This window comes from Hirundo rustica, chromosome 2 (assembly GCF_015227805.2).
Source record: "Hirundo rustica isolate bHirRus1 chromosome 2, bHirRus1.pri.v3, whole genome shotgun sequence".
Classification (NCBI taxonomy): Eukaryota; Metazoa; Chordata; class Aves; order Passeriformes; family Hirundinidae; genus Hirundo; species Hirundo rustica.
In genome coordinates, this window is record NC_053451.1 from 14,945,120 (window position 1) to 14,965,948 (window position 20,829).

The following is a 20,829-nucleotide window of genomic DNA, read 5'->3' on the forward strand; positions in this document are numbered from 1 at the left end:
GAGTTTCATTATAAACAACTGGCTCCTGTTGCAAACAAGGTAGGATGGCGAATTTACTTCCTGTAGTGCTTCAGTAATAAGCCAGGAAGCATTAGGGAAAAGGAAATTTAAAATATTACTTTCTGCCCCAGGAAAAGTCAAATCCTGAACTGATCCTCTTCACTAAGCTTCTATGACTGCCAAAGAGTTGGGTTTTTATGATTTTTTTTTTACACTTACTCCCATGAATAATTTCTCAAATTTATATTTCATGATGTATCGTTTATATATATTATGCTATATCTATATCTCTTAAAGGAAACCTATTTTTTGAGAAATAGTGCACAGTAATTGTAAACCACAGAGGTCTAGAATTTTCTCAAAAACCCGGGCTCCTTATCTTCCTCTCCCTAAGGCCTACAGAGAATTCTGTTGAAAAAAAACTATTATAACCTATCAGGAGCATTCAAATGTTTTCTCTGTTTTCGGCATTGCTGACAAATTTAACATGTTTTTACAAGGCTTTCTTTGTGCTGGTATTTCGGTTGAACTCAAGGACTGACGACACACAAGTGGCACCTTCTCCAGTTCAGAGGGAGAGACCTTCCACAACACCCACAGTTAAAGCATCATGTTGCAAACCCAGACAAATTCAGCAAGAAGGCTCCTGTTTTCTTTATTAGCAGTCCAAAAACTTGTAAGCTTGAAGCTATTGATGTTGGGGAAAAAAAAGAAAAATTCTTTGCCGTATATCAGATGTACAGTTTTGGGGGGTTTTTGACAATCTAGTAACTTGTAACTTTAAAATACTTTTAAGACTTAACTGAAAACACAGCTCAACATATGCATCTAAATATAATATGGCATTAGTTAATGCCATGTTTTCTTAGATCAGTGCACTTTAAAAGCCACTATCAAATTTTTCAGCCTTTAAATATGCAGAGCAACTGGCAAGGAAAAAAATCACATCTTTCCCAGATAATGTTCAATCCCTGATTAAATAAAGATGTGCCAAGGCAGAGATACTTTATGCCTCAGGAGACAGCCATAGTGGAATTGTGAGTGTATTTTATATGTGAATTAGAGGTAAGATGTAATGACATGAGATGAAAGGCTCAGCCATGATTTTAATAAAGGGGGGAGACAGTGCTTCCCTGTGGACCCCATATGCAAAATAGTGAGACCCAACAAGAATATATGAAAAGATGCAGCACAAACTACAGCAAATGCTTCCAAGTTATAAGACCACTATTAAAATTCATCACATGTTACTGAAACTGAGTATTCCAGATCTGAGGGTAAGCTCTAACACATTTCTGATAGCTGCCATATGACAACCTATGTCACCAGTAAGGCTGGAATATTTTCAATTTTTAGGTAAGAGAGAATTGGAGACTTTGAAACCATAACATTTCATTTTTTAAAAGTTTTTAATAACACAATCTAAAAATAATTCCATTTAATTTGTGATTTTAAGAGCATGTTTTTAATTGTAATAAAATACTATAATTTAGAAATACTATAGGTCAGATATTTCAGCTGCTTAGTGCCTTTAGCAATCCTCAGGAAAAGCTATTACCTATTGTTTTATTGATTTTTTTTTTTTTAATTTATGGCTACAGCAGAATTCTAAAGAATCATTATTTCATTTTCCCTCATTAAATGAAGGAAAAAGTTTGAGATTTTTCACAGTTCTCTTTCTCTACATTTTTTTTGAAAAAAAAAATTAAAAGAGACCTGCCTTTGTAAGGAATAGACATGAAAAGAGCAAAATGAATGGGATGAACTGCTTAAAGGAAAAAAAAAAATAATCCTGCTTTATTTGATCTTTTGTGATAATCACACTCCTGGCACCCTGCCAGCAAGGCTCAGCATGCTGATGTCTGGCCAAGTACAGTAATCTCTTGGTTCAAGTCTGAGGGCTGTGATGAAAATTACAAAGCAGGGACAAAAATCAAAATGCCACCTGTGATTTTATTCTGAAACTAATTTCACAGGAAAAGTAATATAATGAAAACAGTTATTTTAGTAAAGACTACAAAACTATGACTAAATTGAAACCAATGCAAGTGGATGGAGGTAGCTATCATGCAAATACATTTGGATCTGCGGGCAACCCTTTTAAAATGAGCAGTAGATGTCTTTGTGACAGGTAAATTGCTTTGAGATTATGTTTGAAGTCTGAGGTCAAACTTTTAAAATGATAATTTTAACGTACATCTTCTTTTATTTTGGAGTCTTTCTACACTTGAAACCAACAAAACCAGGAAAAAAATAGTCAATTTGCTTCCTTATTTTATTTTCTGTGAACCACCATTTAATACAGGTGAACAAATCCTTGAGGAAACCTTTTTCCTTTCTCTTTTCATTCAGTTGTCTATATTTGAGCTAGTTGCCCAGAGATATGGGGAAGAGAATTGTATAGCCATGAAATTCTGCACTCACAATGTATTCAAGTCAGAAATTCAGCCAATAAAGCCTTCTAAATTATTATTCAGATTGAAAGCAGAAAAAGCAACCAGTAAAAACCAGCATGACACATACAGAGATTAGTATACAGTTACTGTGTTTTCCTGAAAGGTTGTACATCATTAGCAGAACTAAGCAAAGTTTGTTTAGATTTTTCTTTATAAATATTGAAAAATTATTCAGAATTACTTGGAAGCTGTTTTTAGAGATTTATTCTTAAACAAAACCCCAATACAACAAAACATTTTGTTTACTTTGTGTTACTAGAACAAAACTTGCTGAAGTGATACATATTCCCTATTTTACCACCTCCTTCTTTATAAAGTTGGACAGTATCTTTTTATAGACACTACTCTTCTCTGCACTGGTAAGAATTACCATGTGCAAGCACCAGGACAATCACTGAAACACTGCATTTCATCATTCCCCATTTGCTATTTTGCTCTTTCTTCAGCAGGGTTCTCTATATATTTCCAATTCTCTTTGACATTCAAGTCTGTTTCTGCACTCTTTATCTTCCCCCCACCGACCATGTTAATCAAAGGAATGCCTTAACAGCCACCTTAACCTTGTCATACTTATATTTTCATGCCACTCCTTTTCTGTATTTTCAATTGCTGTAAAAAAACCCCAACCACTGCGGCACAGACAATACAATGAAATTATCAAATTCTGCGTGTTACGCATGTAGACGTGCTCACAACTTTCCTAACTCCACACATACACACATCTTAACACCCAGAGAGAACTTCAGGTGTATCCATGCACACACTCACATGGACAGCGAAAAAACACGAACACTTAGGTTTAAATAAGAGGTACCTACCTGGAATGAGCTGACCCAGTAACTGATGGCATCTGGAAAGGCTGAACACAGCTACTACAGCCAGAAAAGGATAATGTTTCCATTTCATGATGTGTCCCTCCTTGCATTACACCAGCTCGGCAGCACTAACGTAAACGTCACCTGCAATACACCATGGAAATAAGAACAGAAGAATTCATGATAAATTGAGGTGCTTCCAAATATTTTTGTTCAGAGTAATTCCATGAGGAAAGCTGGTTTCAGTACAGATTTAGCTATTAAAACAATGTTAAATTATCTAACAGTTAGGCAGCTGAAAACCACAAGCAGAATATTAGTCATCCTTGCAGAGCAGACAACCCCAAACCACATGTTTTAAAGGGAGACATGAGGATCACCATAGTGCACATATGTGTTTTAGAGGACTACATGTTGTTTGGTTAAGTTATTAAAGAAATTGCTCACTTCAGCAAGATAATTAAGTACATATTTAACCCATCTCAGTGCAAGAAAATACTTAAACTTCTGCATAAGTTGAAAACACTTATATTTAAGCTATTCAGCTTATGACGAAAGCAGGGTTAAAACTTCACTTTGGTCTTCTTATGAAATTATGTTTTATTGAAGGAAGATTAGGGATAATTTTACCCAGTAATAACTTAAACAGTTAAGACAATTTTATGGGGAGTTTCTAAGTTCTTAAGGGAAAAAAACTTTCATCTGATTGACAGGAAAATGTAATCTTATGAAGGAAAACAATACTTTGAATTTAAAAAAAAATCAAAAATCAAAATATTTTTAACCAAAATATGACTTTTAGACTTGTCTTTCTGACCACGACGTTTGGAGATTAAGAAGCATTCACCGCTCTACTGGTGCTTAAAAGTCATCTCTGCCCATCCTACACATTTGTTTACTTTTCACCTACATTAGTGTTTTACAGACTTGTCCAGAAATCATGAAATTGTAGGGGTTGGAAGGGACCCCCAGTCCAATCCCCTGCCATTGGAGGGTTAGGCCGCAGCCTCAGGCCTTGTTTTCGGCCTGTTCCTAATGCCTTTCCTCTAAAGCTGTCTAAAATACATACGGTGTTCTTCAGATTATTTCAGTAGATTTCTAAAAGCAGCAAGATGTTTTTTAGATAATAAAATACACATAATCTGAAATCTGATTTATTGTTTTGCTTTGGCTGGTTTATTTTGAGGGAGGTTCTTTGAGTGTTTTTCTTAAAGGGCTTTTCTTTCAGCACAAACCCAAATGCATGTGAATGTAACGTTCCATATACTCCATAGCATCTGGGGTTCATGTCAAGATCTTGATGGTGAGACATTGTTTTAAGTGCCTGTCAAGTTATGAGTTGTGTCAAATTGCCTGACCCTAACCAACAACAAGAGACCACCAAGCAACTGTAAATCTGATTCACGTTGACACATCAAAATCTACTCCAGCAATAAATAATTATGTTAGACCTTGATAACTTTACAACAATGCTTCTTATTTCACTCTCCTTATCCTACTGTAGTTAATGTATCCTCAGAGATGACCAGTTTGGAGGATGAATCCTATATTATCTAAACGCCGGCAGACGTAATTGTAAGAGTGAAGAAAACTACAGTGACACCAGCCATTTGTTCAGTCTGCTGGGACAGAGGAGTTTCACCTGTAAACCTAATACATATTTAATGCCTACAGACTGAAGAGTTGCATCACTACTGGGAGCATTCAGTGCCACCTGACAATTTTGGATGTTCAAAAATGCATAAATACGTTTAATATGAACAGATGCAATCTCCTACACATGTTGTATTTTAAATTTTCTTCTTGCATTGTACCTGTGCCCCTACTATCTTAGCAACTAGAAATAATAATAATCCATTTCCTATTACAATTACCTGTATCCTACAAAATATGATACTTCTTTGTTTTTTCTAATTTCAGCCGTTTTCTCACACGGCACACAAATACTCCCAAGTTCCTTCCATTCTCACATTTTAATTTCCCCTATCACTCATATGGCTGCTCTTCTGTTGCAAACAGCTCTTAATGGCAGTGTTAACAGCAATTAATGGCCAAGGTCCTATATGCTGCTCTAAATGTTATTCATGGTATGACTCCAAGACTGAAATGAGCATTTGCAGGCTCAGGCCCTTAGAGTAGCTATCTCTTTCTCTGTACAGTACTACAGATTTACTCAAAACTATTTACTACTGTGGTTTCAGACTCCCATTGTTTCTTCACCCTTACTTTCTGCTGTGAACACAAGACTGAATATCGCTTCCAACACAAAGCTGAGAAGGCAGCCCTTTGATTTTGCTTCTTCTAGCAAAACCATCAAAATAACACTTTCACTACAAGATTCACTTTGTCATTATAATGTGAGGTAGAGGAACACTGAGATAGAGGAGGAGACAGAAGAGGTGCTTCAGCTGCTTGAGCAGATTCTTCTGCATCCCATGGAGAGGACTATGCTGAAGAGTAGGTATCCATACTGCAGCCCATGGAGGGCACCAGATGAGTGTTCCCTGGAGAAAGCTGCAGTCCATCCAGGAGCAGGCTTATCCTGAATGACTACAACCCACAGGACTACTCTGGAGCAGAGGAACAGTGTGAGGAGGAGGAAGGAGGCATAGAGAAACTCTTATGGGTTGACCACAATCTCCAATTCCCCATCCCCCTGCACCACTCCAGGGAAAGTGGAGTAGCAGAGGTAGAAGAGTTGGGGATGAAGAGATGAAGTTGAGCCTAGGAAAAACAAGAAGAGCGGGAGAGGGACAGTTTTATTTTTTGTCCTTTTTTTTTTTTTTTTTCCTCATCACCCAACTCTATTTTAATTGAAAATAAATTTTGGGACGGTTGACCTTTTGCCAAGGTCAACTGACTCAAACCATAAAGTTGCAGGGAATAGACAAATCCCAAGAACATACTTCATGGCACTCACCTCCTCTGCGGAGGTACGCCACGCATGAATCAACACTTTGCCTCTCTCTTGCATTTACTTAACTGGTAGACTATGACTTCTTTTTAATCTCTGTATGTGACAGAGCTCCACAGGGAGCTCAGACCATGACGGCTTGGCTGTTTAGTTAAAAGCTCTTCCACTCTCTTTTTCTACTTGTAGGCTTATGTTTGAAATATAATAGTTCATTATATAACCTGAAATTATCTCAGTGTCATTAAAACATTATTCTTACAGAAAATTTCAGTGAAGACAGCTTTCATGAAGTCAGATAATTTTAATGTAAAAACAACATTTTTTTAGTCTACAGTTTAAAAACAAATCCTGTAGATATTCCTTGAAAACAATCCTGAATAGGAGGCTAATTCTCTTTCTTTAGGGTACAGAGCTTCTGAAAGAGTAGCCCTGATCACAGGAAAGATAAAGCAGAAAGAATTGTCATCAGAATGGTTTTCGGTCAGAAGCTGAGTCCAACAAAAGAGAAACAAGATCTTTCTTTTCACCATCTACTGCCACAATGCCACAATTCTTGCACTACACAACAATGGAAGAAACACCCAGAAATGTACTGCAGCCAAAGGGGCTCGACGCAATTCTCTGCAATTAGTTTTTCAGTGTCTGACCTACAAAACTAATACTGCAGGGTAAAGACTGGCACTAATTAGGTGTTGCCAGTGACAAGAGAAGGATGCACTCACCGCAGACACTTCAGCTGGCCTGAGATCTCACCTCACTCTGTATCAAATGGCCACAGACCTTCACTAGAATGTGGAAGAAAAGATTCAGATCCAATGCCCTGTCCAGAGTGCACAATGAAGATAAACACTGGCTTCTCTATGACATTATAATCATTAAAGAATCAATGGCAAATTAAACTGCAGGAGCCCAGAGGGGAAAGAAGTAGCATGGTAAATGCAAGCAAAAGGTCCAATCAATTATTTTCTTCCACTTCCAAAGTCTAGTGCTATTTATCACTACAGCCAGTGCAGAAGCAAAGATGCAGACAAGATCAAACAAATACTGGTTTTATTTTCATGTCTTTAGGGTACTTTTTTTTTTCCTTCCCCCAAAATTTGATAACTATTGAGGCCTCTCTAAGGTAACCAGCTTCCTAAGACTAGATTTTGATGGGGTCTTGAGTAGAAAGAATGGACACAAAAGTCAAGTAATTAAGATTCTAACTTTTAAGAAAGTTTTTAAAATAAATGTTGCCTTTATAAAATATATGAACTTTGGTAAATATTATGCTAAAGAAGATTTCTTCTCTACAGAATGAGACAGACTTTTGATTTGCTGTGTACCCAACCATTTAGAAGTGGACTAGCAAAACGCCACCAAAAGGAGGAAATTAAAAAAAAAAAAAAAAAATTCCTTTTGGAGCAAGGTTAACTCTTTTTGGGAGTGGAATTTTTTAAAGCTTGTCATGCATTGTTAGGCCTGCTGGTTGTGGATGGTCCCTCCCATACTTTCAATCCCCATGCCTATTAGTCAGATACCCAGTTATTTGGTCCTCTCTGTTTAGACTGACACTACTGACTTACTCATCCTGTGCCTTACCATCAGTACAGTTATAGATCACTGAAATTAAGAACTTCTCTCTACTATTTTAAACATCCTGTCTATATTAAACTAAGTTTATTTAAAGTTCCAGAAGGAAACTCTGCCCTACATTGTCTCAACTGTGTCCATTTAGGAGCAAAAATGACAGGGAGTTGATGAACTAGGGGAAAAAGTCACTTTAGCTCCTTTTTTTGCTATAAAGTAAATCTGCTGTACCAAGATCAAAGCAGTTCAAAAATATAAATCTACTCAAACCAGAGTAATTATCAATATAACACATCTATAGCTGTGGACTGTCATCTTTTCAGTGATAGTTTCAGAAGACATGAAGTTCACCTTATTTAATCTTTTAGTATTCCCAGGCATTTGCTTGTTTAGAACCAATTGTTAATGATTGATTTTAACAGTTATGATGCAAGATTTGCACTTTAATTATTTTAAGCCGTGGTTTCGTTGCTTTTTTAATGCAGTGAGAAACCCAAGAGTAAAATATTTATTGCTATTAATAATAGCAATGTATTGAATGTGATCAACTTACATTTCTAACCTGGCAGGTGACAAACCTATATGTAAGACAGTTTTACCCAGATTCTCTCTTGATTTCAGTATGGTGTTTTTATTACCTAAGTAGTACCATAGGAATAATTCACCTACTATAATTAAAATTTTAAAAAAAGCTGTGTCCATGTTCATCCCCTTGTAGTTAAGCTCAGTCTGAGGCTTCAGACATATGACAAAAAAAATCAGTTTTTCTGCCACCAGCCTCTGTCTCAAACAATTTCTCTATCAGAAGCTCTTCTAATCTCTAATGTTTCCTTCATGCCTGACCATACAAACTGAGGTTAATCTAGATTAAAGGACAACTTGAACAAAGAATCTTTCCTCAGGGAGGAGTACGTTAATGAGACAGTGAGCAACAGAACAGGATTTCTGTGTAAGAAGGCAATACATTTATAATGTAATATAAATGTCCAATGTAAAGGTATGGAGCATGAAGTTAAGGAGCGTAAATAAAATGAAAAATTAAACCATGAATTGTATCATCTGTGTCTAGGTTTTTAAAAAATGTTTCTTCAGGTACTTTAGAAACAATTTCATCTGTGGATTTTTTCTTTTTCAGAAACACACATAAGTATGTTACACAAAAGATTAAAAAAAGGATAGGTCAGGCAGGGCTCTCTCCTTGAAGGGACGGATGCTCACCGCTCAACAGAATCAGAATAAAAACAAACTTCCCAAGCAATCAATTCTAAGATATTCCCCAAGACTCCAAATTCTCCACTGTGTGTGTCACGTTCTTCCCCATGCCACTGCCATCCACACAGCGGCTGCCCTGCAGCAGTAAAGAGGAGTTGGCATCCATTCCTTATTGGGTGACACTTGGTAAAAAACAGCTCAATTAAAAGACTAAACACAAAGTAAAAAAGGCTGCCACATGGGGGGGTTTCCTTAGTCTTTGGGCAGGAACTGGGGACACTTGAGAAAAGTGACAGTGCTTTTCAGGCTCCTGCCCCTGCCTGACTCCCAGAGTGCTGGTCTCTCTCAAGAACTCAAATTAGGTTACCAAGTGCTTCCTGCTCTCTGTCTTTGCTGCCTGCTCTGTCAGGAGCAGTAGAGTCAGTGTCTGAGCATGCAGGGACAACAAAGCCCACCTGGAAGTCAATCTGACAAGGTATGTGAAGGGCAGCAAGAGAGGCTCTTACAAATATATAAACAGGAAGAGAAAGACCGGGGAGATGAGGTATTCCAACAAAACTGAGATAAAAGAAGGCATCAATTACCTCAGCCTTTTTCATGTCAATTGTCTTCATGGGGACATGAAAAAGGCTGAGGTAATTGATGCCTTCTTTTATCTCAGTTTTGTTGGAAAGACCAGCCTTTAGGAATCCCAGGATCCTAGAACCAGAGGAAAAGCCTGAAGTAAGGAATATTTGCTCTCAGTGGAGGTTCATCAGGTTAGGAAGGCCTTGAACCACCTGGACACACACAGCAGTTTCTTGGATCTTACTGATGCACAGGAGAGACTCCTGAGAACGGGAGGAAAGCAACTGTTGTCCCTATCCTCAGGATTAAGGATTCAGGGAAGAGTAGCCTTCTTAGCCTCATCTCAAACCCTAAGAACGTGAGGAATGAACCCATTCTGGAGACCATCTCCATATGCATGGAAGGACAAGAAAGTGATCAGTATTCAGCACAGTTTTATTATGAAAAAGATGTATTTAACAAACCTAAAACTTTCTGTGATGAGATGATTGGCCTGGTAGATAAGGGGAGACTCAGTGGGTATTGTTTCTTGACTATAAGAAGGTCTTTGACACTTTATTGCATAAGTTCCTCATAAAGAAGCTGAAGGGGTACAAACTACATCAGCAGAGCTTGAGGTGAACTGAAAAATGCCTGAACTGTCAGGTTTAAAGGATTGTTGTCAGTGTGACAAAGCCCAGCTGTACATCCAGTCCCTTGCAATACACCCCAGGGGCTGCTACTGGGTCCAACACTGTTTAATACACAGTAACACTGAGCACATCCTCAGCAAGTTTGAAGGTGACGTAAAACTGGGATGAGTGGAGGATGGTTGTACCACTATCCAGAGGGACCTCTGAAGGCTGGAAAAATTTCATGCAATTCAAAGGGTAATCCCAAATCCTTCACTGGGTGAGGAATAATCTAAGGCACCAGTATACCCTAGAGGGCAGCTGTCTGGAAAGCAGCTCTGCCAAGAAGGGCTCAGTGCTCCTCCTGGACACAAAGTTGAGCAGAAATGTGTTCTTGCAGAAAAGAAGGCCAAAGACATCCTGGAAAACACTGACAGCAGGTAGTAGGAAGGGCTCCTCCTTTTCCCTCTCCTAAACAGAGGCAAGGTCACACCTGGAGTGATTTGCCAGCATTGAGATCCCCTGTACAAGACTGACAGCAGAGCAAATTCAGCAGAGAGGCACAGAAATTATTTTGAGTTATGAACATCTGTCATTTGGAAAGAGGCTGGGACTGCTCAATCAGCAGAAGATCCAGGAATCTGATCCACGTGAATAAATCCTTGCTGTGATGGAACGACAAAGAAAGAGCCAAGCTCTTGGCAGTGGTGGCCATTGACAGGGTTAAAAGCACAAGCTGAAACACAGATATAAGAAAAAAATTTCCCTGCTGTAAGGGTGAATGCACAGTGGAATTAGGCAGCCCAGATGAATGTGATTACTCCATCCTCAGATGCAAAACCTGATAGAACACAGTCCCAAGCAATTAAATTATCCTCTCCCCACCTTGTCTTTGATTATCCTGCTTCAATTGCATCAAAACCAGCAACCCATATTCTGTTTTGGGAAACAGAATATTATAGAGTGTCCAGCACAGAATGAAGAAAGGCTTTTTCACTGAAAATTGGTCACAAAAAGCTTAGAAGCAGTGGTGCAGGGTGACTAGAAAAGCTGTCAGCATCAAATGTCATGTCCTGGAGCAGGGGCAGACTGAATGAAGATAGCATGTTGGGGACGTTCTTTAGGGCTTAAAAGAAAAAAAAAAATTAAAAAGATAATGCGAATACAAAAATCACTTATTCTGTGAAAAGTCCTCAAGTCACGATCAATAAATAGAAAGTGGAGGAGGTTTGTGATGACATTTTTAGGGGTATAACCTTATGATCCCACAGGGAAACAGAACAAGCAGATAGATGAACATTTAAATATGCTATGCAGCACTGTAAGCTATGGCCTGTCATCACTCTGATGGTTGTGTTCAGGTTGATTATTCCCCTGGAATGCAAAAATCAATTCTAACTTGCAGACTATTATTTTGCACAGACCCTCGGTATTGCAGATTTTGTTCTCTATTTTATATTCAGTCACTCTCAGGGGAGCAATCAGAGGCCAAAAGGTAATTGGTAACAGTCACCAGTGAATTCACCGAACAAAACTTTCCTCAAATCCAGAAAGTGATTTCATTCTGCTAATTAGCCTTTTTTCTTTTTTTCTGGAAACTGCTGATATAGCTAAAAGCTAGAGAGGGGAGAAGCAAAGATTATATGTGTCAGCACTCTCAATAAGGTATTCAAGAGAGGGAGAGGGAAAGATGTCAAGGTCTTATCTGAGTGTTTTACAGCACAGGGCAGCTTCTGTGTGGACACAAAAGTTCCTGAGAGAGAGGAAGAGGTGATGTGGCTTTAGAGATATTCAATCTGATAAAATTTACTTCAGACCTAGAGGAAGGTGACACTTTGGGTTATTCTTCCCAATAGCAACCAGGCAGCCTCACACAATTCATGCTCAGAGAACACAGAATTTCTCTATAATTAAAATAAGTCTGCCAAAGGAATAGAACTAGCACCAACAGCAGCTTCATCTGACTTGCTCCATGCAACTCTAAAACACAAGACTTTTGAAAAAGCTGTTTGAGGTTGTTTTAATGTATATTTTTCAACATTTTATCCCCTGTAATCAGCCTGTGTCTCCCTTTTTGCATAATGAGGCACCATCTATTAATAAGAACAAGCAAGCAGATGAGAAACAAATCCTGTAGTAACTCACAGCACTACAGAAAACCCTATGAGAAAATGAATGGAATTCAGATTTGGATGTGGTATAATATTCAAAATACAAAGGAGGGAGGAGAAAGTAAAAACCAACAAATCTTGGTTAGTAGCTGGATCACTGAGGCAAGTTATCTGCAGAGAAATTTCAGACAGTAATGAGAATAAAAATGATGACAAAATTAATACATTTTCTATAAGGTTGATATATTTAAAATTCTTCTCCTTGTTATTGTGAGAATTTTCCTTTTCTGTGATTCAACAACCAGGAAATAAAACTTCAACATGTTTTGAACCCAGATTGCAAGACTGTTTGGCAAACACCGACCACCTGTTTACACCTACTCAGGAGAAAGCAACATGTATGATATGAAAAAATTTTCTCATCATTTAGCAAGCCTACAAGTTTCTGAATTCAGGAGTCTCCTACTGAATGTCAGGAAGGAAGAAAGTAGTGCTTTACTCCTATTAGATAATTCCACCTTTCCATTCTACAAATTTCGTTTGCACATAAGTGGTGCAAGAATTAAGTACCTCCAGTTCAAACTTAAACAGGTTCCTTCAAGGACTTCTGAACTTCTTGGAAGAATTGTTATCTTTTGAAAATAATCTAAATGTATGAGAAATTCAGTAACAGTGTAATGAGGCCTGTGTTTTCCAACAGAAAAAAAATTTAAAATCCGACAAAATGTTTAAAAATGTTATACGCAACCAAGGATTGAGCTAAATAAAGCAAAACCTCTCATACCTTGCATTCCTGATGCACTATCTCCTTTTGTCCTTGGGCAAATTAAACAAAAGACTCATTTCTCAGCTACCAAGACATTCAATAGAATGTTTGGGAACTATGTTCTCCAGAACTATACCCTCATCACTTTTTAACAGGAAAAAAATTTAGTAATGCCTTGATGTAATTAGTAGTGTCTTGATTTGTAAGAATTACTGACAGTTTTCAAACGCTATAAAGTAGTGGGCATCTGAAGAAATGGTTGTTGTCAAAAGGGCTTCCAAGTAGAGTCACGATGGAAAAGAAACATCTGACAGAAAGAAAATCCAGTGTCTGAAAGGCTAAAAAAAAAAAAAAAAAAAAAAAAAAAACCACCAAAAACCCACTCCCTTTAACTGCACTTTGACTCCTTTGTTGCACCAGATGTAAAAAAGCAAGGGTTTTGCAAAGGCATTAAGCTTTAAACATTCACAGTATCTTTGAATGTCCTCAGCAGCACCAGAAAAGAGGGATTCAATTTTCAAAGATAATTGTGTCAGATAACTGTCTCATCCCTTTTCAGAAACAATCTGATAAATACCTAATTACCAGCCAAGTGATTTCAGAGCCACACAGCTGGGCCTGAGAAAAGGCTACAGGGAATGACAAGGTCCCCTAAAGCCATCGAGAGCAAGAGGCATTTGATTTGTGAATTACTTCATTTATTCAGCTGATAAAATGTATAGAAAGTCCCCAGAGAAAACAAAATATTCATAAAATGCTGAAATAATAAATAGAACCAATATTTAACCAGAGAGGTAAAATATTTTCAAATAACACAGAATTGCATACTACTGAACAATTACATTCCAAAATCCATAATGATAATTAGAGTCCTTAAAACTCTCAGTTTTTCCAGAAAACATTTGTACACTACTACTCAGACTAACCTTGTCTTTTCTTGATACTGCTGTATCATAGGAAAATTGCTTTACAGTAAATTTATGTTGCAATTTTGTTGCAAACTGGAAAAACATTCTGATCTTAAACAATTATAGTCCTCTCTGTAAAACAAGAAAGAATTTATCAATTTTCACCACCGTTTAAGAACTCTCTCCTTCTTGAAAAAAGTGGTGATACAGTAATCCTTTCTGAAAATACCAAGTTGCTTCACTTTTAAGTTATCTCCACCAATTAAAATAACCCCACAGGTATTATTTCATGTAGCACCTCAGATTCCAGTGACTCTTTTGAAAATCTACGTTGTAGAAGCCAGTCCTGTAATCTTGCTGAATTCCTCGTGCTTGTAGAAGTGTTGGCCCTTATTACACATCCTAAATGTTAATGGATTGGAGAGCATGAAATATCAAAGTAATGATGTAGAGTTCAGAATCACCGATGAGAAGGAGGAGATTACTGCTAATGCTTCCACAATATTAAGCTGAACAAGTTACATATTCCTCAGGCTTTATGCGAAAATGCAACAGATCTGGGGTAGTGATCCCAGGAGCACCTATTCCTGACCTAACTCTGCTCGCAGACGGGAGCAAATCGATTGGAATTCTGCAAATGCAAGGAAACAAGGATGGATCAATGCAATTCTGGAAATCTTACTCACAAAATTTAAAAAGGAGGACACAAAAAAATCTTGCATGTCCATACCAGAGATGTGAGTCTGTGGCTGATGGGAAGGATCAGACTGCCCAGAAAAGTGATGGAGTCACTATCCCTAGAAGCACTTAAAAGACATGTTGATGTGGCACTTCCAGACATGATTTAGTGGTGACCTTGGCAGTGCTGAGTTGACAGTTGGACTCAAGTTTTAGGAGCCTTTTACAATCTAAACAATTCCACAATTCTACGACAAAGATTTAAACTGAGCTGGTTTGCCTTTCCTGTGCTCTCTCACAGTCATGACCACACAGTTAACAGCGTGACAGTCTTCAAACCTGCTCCTTTCTGATTCTCAGCTAGTAAGTTTGAGCATTTCTGCACATGTCATTATTCACCTTGCCCATAAACATGAAGTAAAGTTGTCTGGGAAGAGCTCTCACCACATTAGCATTTAAGTTCCAGCAGTCAGGCGAGCATATTCAGTGGGGCACGCAGCAAAAGGTCCTGGGGTTTTGCCTGTCCGAAAATTAAGAGGTGATCTTAGGTCATAGCTTTGCCATAACCACTGTTCTGAAACTTTTTAAATTATGGAAACAAAATTCCTGGATAAATTCTGTCCTGCAACTACATCTGAGGAAAGAGACCTGAGTGCAAATCAGACAGCACAAAGAAACACCCAGACTTCTCTTCAGTATACAGTGAAATCTTTGTGTTCATTTAGTTTCCAAAACTTCTAGGCTTCTATCTATCATGACAAGCAGGAACATTAAATGGCAAGACAGGGACTGCTTTCTACTGCAAAGCTATGAAACAATAAGTATTTTGGGACAGTAAGCCGCAGCTTCTGCAACAAAAGGCTTGCTGAAATTATTTTTCACCTGAGGTTCAACTATGAAGGAGCGAAAAATAGCTTGGCTTTTGCCCGTAGTAAGAACCAGGGCAATTAGAAAGGATTTCCACAACTGCCTCACCAAGAAGCCTTCTCAGACACAGAAATGTACATCAGGATTCAAAGAGTATTCAGCTCTCCCCTACAGCACACTCATTCTTTTGGGTCCCCAGTAAAGGCAAAGCTTAAACAATATGAGAACTTTCAACCTTGCCTGCTCCTTGGTTAAAGAGACTTCTGTGAAATGCTAACTCCTTGGGGGAAAGAAGAAGATGCCAGCTTTCATGAAGCTGCTGGAAGGAAGAGAGGCAGAATCCCTTTGAAAGTGAGACTGATCTGATAAGGTCGTTATGGTTGTTAATAGCAGCTCCTTCCTCTGCTTCCTGGGAAGAGACTGTGGCATTTAGTGGCACTTCAGGGCAGCCAGCAGCCCAGCTGTCATTGCAGGGCTGTGATTCTGAAAGCCCTATCCTGTTCATATCTAGCAGACAAAAGAGCTTCTCCCTGTAAGTGACGAGTATTAATGCCTTCTATTATTTCTGGAACAGAAATCAGTAATTTTTTTGTTATGCTTCGTACTTAAAGCAGATTTGGCCAGCTCACCGATTTTGCTCCTGCTGGCTTTTAAACCAGGAGTCCAGAGAAACAAAAAGATTTAAGGTAATTACATTTCTACAGCTCCTGAGACTGTATATCTTTGGGTCAAAGGTAAAAATCCTAAATGTCACCACTCTCAGCCGCAGGAGGAATGCAGGGAGGATGTAACCCTCACCTCCTCTGTCTGGCTAATGGGCTCATGCAAAATTCCACACTGTCTCCAGGGCAGAGAGATGCAGAGCAGTGCAGTGGTGGGCCTAAAGTACATGGGAGGGACTGAAAACAGATGTGTCATTGTTCCAAAGGGAAAGTTTGGTAGATGCAGGAATACTTCAGATCACTGTGGTCTTGCTATTTTTGTTTCAAGCTCCTATGAGAAGAGCCAAGTAGGCAGTGGGACCACAGACTACATGCAAGAAAACGCTCTTCTGTAAACCCCAATAACCCCTCCAGGGTGCTTTATGAAAGGGATTTGTTTACCATATGTGCTGTCAACAACTTATTAAAGGTTAAATTATCACCAGCAATCTTCTCCCAGGAATGGGTTTCCTGTAGGAAGAAGCAGGAAGAAAGAGAAACACCTGAAAACTCAATTTTAGTATGTCTGTGGAACCTCAAACAAAATATATTTAAAAGCTGCACTAAATTTGAGGAAGAACAGGACATGCAAAATAAGCTTCCTTCATAATCCAAACAATAATTTAAAAATGAAGATCACTCCTAAAAAAAATGTCACCCTCCTTTCCCCCACCCCATCCTTCTTACTCTTTAGGCTTTTTCCTTTTAAAAAAATCCTTTACAGCATATTTTTAGTCGTCTCAGGATCTATTGACTCATAAGCTCTGGTTTGTAATGTAAGGGTTGAAGTTATCTGTTACAGAGTTAACAGTAGAAAAAAATTCAAATGGATAGACTGAGTATTCTGACCCTGGACAAATTCCCTTGTGAAGATGCTCCCAGATAATTAATTCTGTCTGTTAGAAAGACAAAAGCTGTCAGTGTCCATCAGTATTTGAAATCCAGTAAACAACAGGGTGTTTAAGTTTTGGGTTTTTTTTTCTAAGTATAACTGTAAAAAAGTGAATGAAAATTATAAACTTAAAAATATCATGACCAAGAAAGCACAACAGATATGGAAGAGAGAATGAAGGACTTATGTCTTAAAAAGGCTACCCAATTTATAAATTCTGTGTAAAACTTGAAATAACCTTTATTGATACAAGGATAAACACCTGTATGCATCTCAATACCAAATTCTAGAGTTTCAACTATTCAAACAGCAAAGTAAACCAAAATTTTGTACTTGTTTTTCTCCAATCAATACAATGCACTTTTCTGAGAGAGAACAATCAAACAAAAGGGATTTTATCAGAGTCCATATAATGCACTAAAAGTTCAGATAAACTGGCTATTATTTTGACTATTCTGCAGCTCCTAGCATGGCTCCTCAGGCGTTTTGCATCCGTCAAATGCACAATCAGATACTCACACATGCATCACGCTCCCTGTAAGTACAAGGGACACCAGCTACAAACATATTTTAAAAGTTATGGATGTGCCTGACATAACTGGTGTGACCTTTCCTGATGGAAGAACTGCTGCATAATCAGTCTCATGTGGGCAAGAAAATACAGCAACATCTTGAATCACTGAATTCAGTCACAGCAGGAATTTGAAAACACAGGCCAAGCAACTAAACTATATCAGCTTCTAAACCTTCAGAGGCTAAATGAGTTGAAGCTCAAGGCTTCCCAAGCTTGACAGAAATAGACAACTGGAAACTTTCAGAGGTGGACAACTGAATTCCTAGTGGTAAACCATAATGATGGCACAAACCTTTAATGGATGACTAACTAGCAAGGGGTAGAGAAAACAACTGAATCCTCAGGAACTGTGTGCTCATGGCTTAATGAGCAGCTGTATTTGTAAATTTTTTTAAAAGGAACTTTTTTGTTTTTGTCTGGGACTACTAGAGGAATAGCTGAGATTGTAATTTTAAAAAGGCTAAGGGTGATTCAAGAGGAATATCACTGTCTTTGAAATTAGAAAAAGCTATATTTTCTTTCACTGAAGTGGCTAGCTCTTTGGAAATACTGGAAATAAAGTGCCTTTCATTTTCTAACAAGCCCTGTGCTATCAGAAATAGGATGCCAGTGGATCAAGAGAACAATATCATATACTTTATCTCTGAACTGGAAACTGAAATGAAGAATGTTAATTTGATATTAAAGAAAATTATATATGTGCTTATTAGTGCTACAGGCATTTTTGGAAGGCAATACTGTTTTTCTAGGACTCGAAGAAAAGCAACATTATCTTAAGTCAGCAAAAGAAAGTCGCTGTAAAAAAATTACTCAAGATATTTTTACCTCACTCACCCTTATTTAAAATAAGAATTTTATTCTAATATTTCCATTGGCTTGGCTTTCCAACACCCATCCATTCCCTCCTTTCCTTTCAGATAAGTCCATGCAGATGGGTGTTTTGCAGCACACTAATGCTGCCAGCAGTGAGAAGGATTAGATGTTCACATGGTTGCAGTGCAAATTTCCTCCCATTCTGAGCACACGAGTTACCATGCAGTCAGACAAACTAATTGGTATTGATGAAGAGGTTCATAAACACGCCTCCAAGTCACATCCCTAGCACACATTAAACTGATTCAGAGCTACCCTTCTCCAGTTATTTTCCTGTTAGCGAAAGGGAAATAAATTCATTTTAAATCCTTGCTCTCATCTGCACCAACCTGTATCACAACCACTCATTTCCTTTCATATCCTGATCAATGGATTTTTAATTGGTTTTCAGCCTGCCTTGGAGATGTCAGTATGTATCGAGAGACAAAAAGCAAATGTGTTGAATGTCAGAAAAAACACACTCTATAGGGTACAAAGCCTCCCTAAATTTTGTCACTAGAAAAAAATAAAGTTAATAAAGAGAAATTAGTATTCAATAGAACATGTGTATGTGCTTATAGAGTAAAACCGTATCTTGCACAGAAAGCACTAAAATTGAAACCTCTAATGATATATGATCACATTAATAAATTCATACCAGTAAAGCTTCTTTTAACCACAAGGCAATTCAAGAACTCTCATATCTGAAAAAATATTTTAATTATTCCCTGGTACTCTTCTCTTTTCTTCTATGTCACCCTGTGTCCATACTTCTACTTGTGTCTTTTTCACAGGTAGCAGCATCACAACTCTTGGTCAAACTTTGCTGACTGAGGTTTTACTGACATAATTTTCATGGAATGATCTTTTGTTTATAAACAGTCCCTCCTCCTCAATAACAACTTCAATAACTCAATTTTTCCCTCCCAGCTGGGGCATGAAAAACTGTTTCCCAGTTCCTCAATCTCTCCCAGTTCCACAAAAGCTCAGCTTATTCAGAGTATCCAAATAGCTCAAGAGCCATGACCTGAAGCACCAGTAGATGACAAATCAAAAACATCATTTTCATAAAATGAATACTACCTCTCCTGGCATTTAAAATTCTTGTGAAGATGGTCTTTGATGAAATAAGAAAGTTAAATTGAAGCCAGGGAGAAAAAGCATGCTAAAGTACATTGCTATGCTTGCTCCTGGACTAACAAAGATACACAGTGGGACACACCCTAATGAGTGTTTTTGAAGACACCTTCATCAGGACACTGGGAAAAATTTTGCACTCATTAATGCCTGCAAAAAATAAATCCCTCTGCTTCTCTCTAGAAAAATCACCTTAAAAGATACCCTCACAGATAAAACATAACCAAACACAAAATAATTCAGGACTGACAAGTTGTTGACATTCTTCAAAGCAATAGATGATGCTCTACTACTGCAAGCAAAGAAAGCTAAGATAAATAAAAATATAGGACATGAATAGAAATGACAGCAACTTTGACTACAATGAAAAATAAGAAATCCAAAACTCCTGGAAAGTCGTTTGAGTACCAACACTCTTTGGTAAGAAAAAAAAACACCACCAACCAAACACCACCAGTTTCTCAACTGTCATTCAGAAAATCAAATTTCCCTGCAAAAAAAAAGTTTTCCCTTTTAGAAACTCAGACTCCACTCTTCAAAAGTCAATATTTATGAGACTCCTGTTTAGCAATTTGCTGCACTAATCTAAAATAGCATTGCTCACATTTACATATAAATTAAGCCAACTACATCACATTCCTTAAGCAGCTTATTTACTGTGTACTTGGCAAAGCATCTGTTTTAGTTTCCCATAAAATAGAAAATATCATCTAGAAAAACATACATCTACTTTGAGTGGGGAAACGGAATAAACCAAGATGTATGCTCAGCGTCATACAGAAGGCTCAGAATACAACATCAGAGGAAAGGAAGCAGAAAAACAGAATGGCATTTTATTTTTACTTCCATTTAGTGCAACCTGTCATTCTAAACCACTAAACTCCATGTATGAAGGTCAATCTGATCTGTTAGGCAAACATTCTGGCAATTAATTTTAGTGGATCACTGTCTCCCTTCAAACGTGAATCAAACCCCTTGTTGTAAGTAACAGAACAAGAGCAACTTCTGGTAGCAGATCCAACTTTGGGTCATGAAACCGGCAGTAAATGCATTTTATTAAAATTATCTGGTCATTGTCAAGAGTTTCTGGTGGGGAAGTGAGTTGTGATTCTGGTACAGGATTAATAAAAATATTTACTAAGCAGAATATACAAGCAGCTGTATTGACAAATCCTAAATTAACCTCTCCACTCTTGACC

General features: G+C 37.9%; 1 protein-coding gene across 5 annotated transcripts in view; it reads right to left on the reverse strand.

Moving 5' to 3' along the window:
• ROBO1 (roundabout guidance receptor 1) overlaps nt 1-20,829 on the reverse strand; it is a 698,550-nt gene that overhangs the window by 604,775 nt on the left and 72,946 nt on the right. For all 5 annotated transcript variants that reach the window (XM_040054708.2, XM_058419158.1, XM_058419153.1 and 2 more), the window contains exon 2: nt 3,275-3,415. In XM_040054708.2, the coding sequence (XP_039910642.1) occupies nt 3,275-3,362 (88 nt within the window). In that variant the 5' untranslated portion in view covers nt 3,363-3,415. The remainder of the gene's footprint in view (nt 1-3,274; nt 3,416-20,829) is intronic.